At 50.5% G+C, this 7,300-nt stretch overlaps 1 protein-coding gene across 1 annotated transcript; it reads right to left on the bottom strand.

The window, feature by feature from the left end:
* Positions 1 to 1,736: 1,736 nt before the first annotated feature.
* LOC109742557 (probable E3 ubiquitin-protein ligase ARI5) lies at positions 1,737 to 3,212 on the bottom strand. Its single transcript, XM_020301655.1, has one exon. It carries the CDS (start codon positions 3,210 to 3,212, stop codon positions 1,737 to 1,739), a length of 1,476 nt encoding a protein of 491 aa, XP_020157244.1.
* Between the last annotated feature and the right edge of the window lie 4,088 nt (positions 3,213 to 7,300).

Raw genomic sequence — 7,300 nt, 5'->3', positions numbered from 1 at the left:
GGAGCCATCTCGATCCACAAAAAACCATGAAGAAACGAAGGAGATCCGGGGGGGGGGGGGGGGGGGGGGGAGTGGACTGGATGAGAGACAGGGAAGAGAAGTTCTTCTCTGTTCTTGCGGCGCGGCTGGGAGAATAGATGGGGTGGGCAAACCAGCCCCCGCGGCTTATAACTGCTCAGATCCTACCGCTGGAGACCCTGGCAGTAGGGTATGACTACCTACCGCCGGAGACCCTGGCAGTAGGGTATGACTACCTACCACCAGGCTCTGCAGTGCTAGGGTCGGACGGAGGGGACGACTGCCGTTTGCTGCTGGTGACGTGGATGAGTTGCCTGCCGTCAGATCCCGAATTAATTTAAGATCCCGCTAAACTTTTCGAAAAAGGTACAAACATGAAAATGGGCCCTACACAAGAAACGAACGGGCAATTTCTTCCTCACCAAGGGATCGGCAAGACAGCCAGAGCACCGCTAAAGCAACCGGGACCCTCTCAAAAATGCATCACTCACCCCATACCAGCAGCGAGCAACTTCGCATCCCATTGATCGGCCCACACCCATACAGAGAGAGATAGCGGAGAAACGCCCAGTCGCCCAACGCAGAAAAAAGAACACCTCCAAAAGCTAGGAAAGGCCCACTCATCAGCGTCATGGAAACTGCTGATGGCCTCACTGGGCGCCGATTCAGCGATGCATAAACTTGGAAGGGATTACTTTACAGTGTGTACTAAATGCCATGATACAAACCTTGAATATAGTTACCATAAAATTTAGCTAAATAAAGCCTTGAATGTACATACCATGCATGTTTTTTAAGAATTTACTAGCAATTGGACCCTTTGGATACGCGTGTTATACAGCATGCCAAACGAAATGGAAAAAACACAATGGAGAACTTGATCTTCCAATGGAAGATTGTAAATATCAGGACAGAACAATAACATTAGCAAGAGGGACCAGCGTTAGAGTAAGGGCCTTTGAATCAGCAACACAGGCATACAGAGTTTGGACAAAACAGAGGCAATATCAAGACAATAATAATTATAAATTAAGATTTAAACATAGCTTTTAGCTCACAATGTTGGAATTCGGAAGTACCTACAAAGATCGTAAAATACTCTAAATATAACTTTTTTAGGGGTAAATACTTTAAATATAGCTCATGAATATATGTCAAATGCGCTGAGTAACAATGAAATCACGGCAGTGCAATTGGTCTGGTCCAAAACTATTTAAGCCCATTCTTTTTTTCCTTTCTGAAGTTGATGGTACATTTTACATTCATCTTTCCCTTCACACAGACAGACACGACTTATATTTATTCTTTCTAGGGAAAGGAAAGAATTACATAAATGTGATAAGATTGAGACAGGACATGACCGATGGTTTGGTTGGTTACATACCAATTTTCGTTGCGAATCTCATAAAAGGTTGCTAAATGTTGGCAATGCCAAATGTTGATAGCAAACCAATTAATCTCCACATCTTTCATGTTGGCCAAAATAAGGACACATTAGCCGAAAACGGCGTTAATTTGACAACAGTTGACTGCAGTAATATAAAGGACGTCCAAATCTAAAAAGTTGCAAAAAACAAAGGAGTTCAGATAAAAGCTACTACATCTGGCAATGGATGAATTAAGGTGGAAAATTGTCTAGCTCTAACTAAAAAGCAACTACTTGTAGTTAAACCAAGAACCTTGGGTAGGTAGGGGCGATGGAGCAGCTAGCTAGCCAGCTAGTCGAGATCGGTTTGGAAAGCTTCAGCCATGCTCTCAAAGTAATCGTGGGTCTGTTTGGTGAGCTTGGCGAGCCTGTCGAAGTAGGACGAGACGCCGCCGTCGGCAGCGTAGTAGTTTTCGCTGGCGGTGCGCTCCGCCTCGGCCATCTTGTGGAGGCGCTCCAGCGAGCCCTCGGCCTCGCCCTGGAGGCACTCGAGGAGGTTGAGCTTGTCCCTGTCGGCGAAGTAGCCGTATGCGTACGTCCACCTTAGCATCCGCCGGCCCTCAAGGATCTGCCTGTAGGCGTCGATGAGGAAGCCGAGCTGCCTCTGCGCCTCGTCGGCGGCGGCACCCTCAAGATAGCCCTCCCGGGCGCTCTCGAGCTCGAACATGTCCTCGCTGGCCCTTACCCGCGAGTGCTCGTGCGCCACCCACCGCTCGTAGTAGTGCATGTACCTGTCGAGGGAGGCCCTGGCGTAGGCCTGCCGGGCGTCGATCTCGTCGACCTCGTAGCGGTTGCAGGTGTGGCCGCCGTGGTAGTCGGCGAGGCAGATCCAGCAGAACTGGTGGCGGCACGGGTCCCGGCACGTCATGTGGTTGCAGCCCGTGTTCTTCTCGATGGGGCGCCGGCACTTGGGGCACAGCTTCGTGTTGGCCATCACCCAGTTGGTGCTCTCCGACTCGGAGCTGTTCTTGGCCGCCCACTCGCGCACCGTGCGGCACGGCACCGGCCGGTGCGACTCCTCCGCGCACACGATGCAGAAGCCGTGGCCGCAGTCGCACACCACGTCCAGCTGCTCGCTGAGGCTTTCCCCGCCGAGGTACTCCATGGCGAGGCCGCACCCGGGAGCGGGGCACCACCTCATGGTCTTGCTCTCCTCCACATACGACCGGAGCGCGAACCCCGCGTACCGCTGCTTGTCCTCCTCGTCAGCGACGTCGTCCACCAGGTCCCGGAGCACGGCCGCCGAGCAGGACGGGTCCGGGCACCGCAGCGACAGGCACCGGGCGCCGTCCTCCACTGCTGCGCGTATGTACCCGCGCCAGCACACGCGGCAGTACAGGTGGCCGCACCCCGCCGACTTCATCTGGCCTGGAGGGTGATTGTCGAAGCAGAGGTCGCAGGTGAGCTTCTTACCCTTGCGCTTGCGCTTGGGCTCCGCTACGGCGTCGCCATCGCTCGGCGGCAGCAGGCCGACGGCGGCGCGGAGGCCCTGCTCGTCGGAGAACCACTTCTCCTGGACCACGAGGGCGCTCCAGTGGCAGTGGCGCAGGACGATGGCCGCGATCGCCGGCGGGACCTGGATGAGGTCGGCGACCCCGGCGATGCAGTCGTCCTGGAGCGCGCGGAGGGCGCCCTCGGTGAGGACCTTGTACCTCTGCCTCCTCGCGGCCAGCAGCGTCGCCATGTCGTCGTCTGACTCGAGCTCGATCGGGTCCTCCTCCTCGTCGAAATCGCTGTAGCCCTGGTCGTCGTTGTCGCTCGACGCCATGGCTGAATCTTGGACCTACGTACGAACTTCTGACCGGGAGATAGATAGATGTACGATTCAATCCGATCTCTTCGACGACGCCGTTTGCCGCTGTTATATACTGGCGTCGCTCGGCCCAAGACGCTAGGGTTCAATCCAATCTCCTCGTGTGATAAGCTTCCTAGTTTAAACCGCAGTCGTTTCTTCTTCCAAGGAGATCTTAACAATCTCTCATCTTCCATAACAAGTTAACAAACCTGTTAGGATTTAATTAATCATATTAATCCCTGCTTTTTAATCGAGGCGGTTGCCTCACATCCCTTCGGTCGCACCCCTTCAAGGGCTATATATATGTGTAATCCCATCATCAATGAGAACAAGAATTTACTTTTACATCTTGGTGTTTGTCTCTCGTTCCTCTCTCGATCTCAATTCTAAACACGTTATCAGCACGTAGTTTCTGCCTTAGAGCAATCCGGCCAAGAAAACAGCGGTTACACGCCACGGCAAGGGCAGTTCCGTGCGAGACGAAGCGCTGGCCTCATGTCTCACGGCTCTCCGTCATCGGCGATTGGAGGCCGGCACTAGGCGGTGCCCATCCCGACGATGCGGCGTGAGACGCTCAGCCACGACAACGCAACGCGAGTGGGTGACGCCATCGCGGCGGCCGCTACAAGGCAGCGACATGCAGCGCTAGCGCCAGTGCTACGGAGCATGCATGCATCCCCACGAAGAGGTCGGCGGCAAGCACGGCGCTAGCGGCCACTTCCCTAAATTGGTGGCGACGGCCAATGCGGCAACGGCGCCCATGCATGAATCAATTTGGTTGTCTTTTGTGATTATTAGCAGAGGTCTAATCATGTTTCTTCTATTCATCTTATGCATGTACTACTCGCCTGAATCGAGCATGTGTACATGGAGACACCGGACGAACATGCAAAAGCAACTTCATCGTGGCATTCTTCCACGGAAGAGGAAACCATCAGCCGGCCTTGACCACGAGCAATTCGACTGAGCCAGAAAATTGAGGGCTCAGAATCGAATCAACGTCGGAAGAAGGAGAATAACAAGCAGCGAATGGCGTCCCCGGTACAGTCGACGGACGATGGTGGACCACTGGCGACTCCTCTGCACAATAAGGTTAGCCCAAACCCAGCGTCGCTACGGCGAACTGCGGCACCATCTTCATCCTCGCTCCCCGCAGTGGTGGCCGCTGAGGCTGCCCTTCCATCTCCACCACAGTCACCATCGGGGACACCAACAATGCGACCTCTTCCCCAGAAACGGCGGCGGTGGCCGACCCCGCGCGAACCTCCGCAACGCTTGCGTTCGCGCTTGCCTCCCCGTTGGCCATGCCCGCGGCAGCGCATGGCTTGCATCCTTGCGGTGCGCCAGTACCCACGACCGCGGTCTTCCCGCGTGGTGTCGCTCCCTGCGGCGCGCTTGGTCTTCCGACCTGCGACTCGATGACGCGGCGACGCCCTCCCCCGGCTCGCAGCGGAGCCCACAGTGGCTCCTTGGCGCGGAGCCTCAACTACGTCTTGGCGACGTCCCGCAGAGCAGGGGCAGCAGCCAATGGCTACCCGTGCAACGGCCACTCCCGCGGCGACGCCTCCCGACGACCGCTCACATACGCGTGGACGAGGCAGCCCGAGACCACAGCCCTCAAGAGGCTTGGCGGCGGCGCCTGAAGCAAGGCCGGCGGCGAGCCACGGCATGGACTCCAGCGGCGGTTACTACCGTGAGTAACCGCTCGGGAGAGAAAGAAGATGGAGGAGGATAAGGAACCTTATCCTTCGCTATTTTACACTAAAATCTCTCTATTCGCAGTAGTCCTGGCCATCTCAGGCCCGGCCCTGTCGGCCCACCCAGGCCCGGCCCTAAAATCCAGGGCCTAGGCCCGATGGGCTTGCCCGTGGGCCGGGCTTGGGCCTGAGTTTTGAGCCCATCAGCAGGGCCTGGATGGGCTTGGGCTTGGCATATTGGCATTTTAAGGAAGAGGCCCGGCCCACGGCCCTAAGCCCTAAGGGCTTTTCAGGGCTTTTTACTAGATGGGTCGGGCTTGGGCTTGAAAAATAGGCCCGCTGAAAGGGCCTGGGAGGGCCTGGGCCTCAATTTTCTGCCGTGGGCTTTTTTAGGCCCGGCCCGGCCCGGCCCATGGCCAGATATAATTCGCAGGGATTGGCAAAGCAGCTAGAAACAGTGTTCAGGTCAATTTTGCCAAGAATCCCCTTCTTTCCTGGGGTTTGCAAATTGATCCTGTTAACAGTATACTATTTACTAGTATTTTCTGTCTCAGACGTTGTTAATTAATTTCTGTAGAGTACCTTGTATTCCAGAACTTATATGTGATGTAATACATTTCCACGTTTATCACGTGTTGAGATTAATTACATCTATTATTTGCAATTGAGATTTTTCTTTTATCTCTTGCAAAAATAAATTCAGTACCTCTACCTGATTTGCGATTGAGAATTTTTTTTTTCTCGCAAAACAATATCATTGTGATTGAGATTAATTTTCTCTCGCAAAATACTAATTCACCCTGCTGAATTATCTGGCAACTTGATACAAGATCATCTAATTTAATTTGAGGTATATACAATTCAAGTTTTTTTTACTTGAGCATCAAGTTTGCAACATCATTACTATTCATTACAATAGTTGTGTATTTCTGTTGAGTACGATGTATTCCGGAATGTATGTATCTCCATGTAAACTACATGTCGAGAATAATACATCTATTTGCAATTGAGATTTTCAATTTCTTGCAAATACATATGCAAAATTCAAGGTGTCATCCTTAGCAATTTGATATTCACACTAATGATTTCGAGCCACCTTCTTGAAATCTATTAATTTTGCAACATTAAGATGTATTTATATTACGCAATATGTAATATAAATAAATTATTGGTTTTCACCGGATATGATATGTTCTATGTGTTTACCACATTGCCATTCTTCATGAACATGTCACAGCGGCCGAGATTGATTTCTCCCGCACAAAAAACTTGTAAATTTTTGACAATAACATCTCCCTCATTATATTAGGAAAACACAAGGTAATGAGTTGGATCTACTGCCCATGTGCAGACTATCTCTATTACTATGAGATCTGTATGATCTTTAATGTGTTATATTCCCATAATTGAGGTTGAGCATTTTCATGTTATACACTTGAGTCAAATTTTTGCATTCTTATTACAAGCCATGATGGTTTTTAATTTACTTCTTGTAAATTAATTATCTCTGGCTTGCCCCTATAAGTAACCGATGGCCAACAATTTGAGGCTCTTGCCCTCGATGGCCACAACTTACTTAAGCGGGTCATGGACATCAAGATCAGTCTTGCATCCCATGGGATAGCGCGTGCAATCCAAGCCACGCCACCGGGACGTAAAGGACCTCAAGGGTAATGGTTTGAAACTCACTTCAAACCCTCAACCTGACACCATCAAGCTGTCACGAGACCCTATGAGCATGGAGAGCATGATGGTTGAATATGCCTCAACCGACATGTTTGGAGACTATACATTTAGTCCCTTAGTCTCCTTAGTGATCTATTTATTTATGTCCATTTATGATGTTCTAACAAGAACATGATTATTGTTGTCATCATATATTGTATATCACAATATAATGTATCAGCACTTTGATGCAAATACATTTGTATGTATTCTATATATCTGACAGTGATTTTCATATTAAGAATCTTCATGTCTATATATAGATTTCTACGGGAGTCAATCCGATGAAAAATGATATGTGCCTTGTGGACATATGCACCACAAACTCTATACTTAGGGAATTCCAATGTTTCCACTCTCATTGAGAGAAAAGAGATATTTTAAAATCGCTAGACGCGATGAGGTATTTGTTGGCTCAACTCGAGTCATATTTACTATCCCTATGGGTACTCGAGTAACATCGGGATGCTTTATTGCTTCCCAGGTTTAACTCGTGCCCTACTAAACTATGGAGGTATCCGTCAAAATAGTTTCCATAGCGAAACTTCTGATGACAACAAAGAGAAATAACTTCTCTTTACCATATGTAACGGATATGGCAAGCACATTCTCTGTGCATCATCTGGATTGTACTACACA

This window comes from Aegilops tauschii, chromosome 7 (genome assembly GCF_002575655.3).
Source record: "Aegilops tauschii subsp. strangulata cultivar AL8/78 chromosome 7, Aet v6.0, whole genome shotgun sequence".
NCBI classification, from domain to species: Eukaryota; Viridiplantae; Streptophyta; class Magnoliopsida; order Poales; family Poaceae; genus Aegilops; species Aegilops tauschii.
Note: the sequence above shows the minus strand (reverse complement) of the source record. Positions and strands in the feature narration are given on the sequence as shown.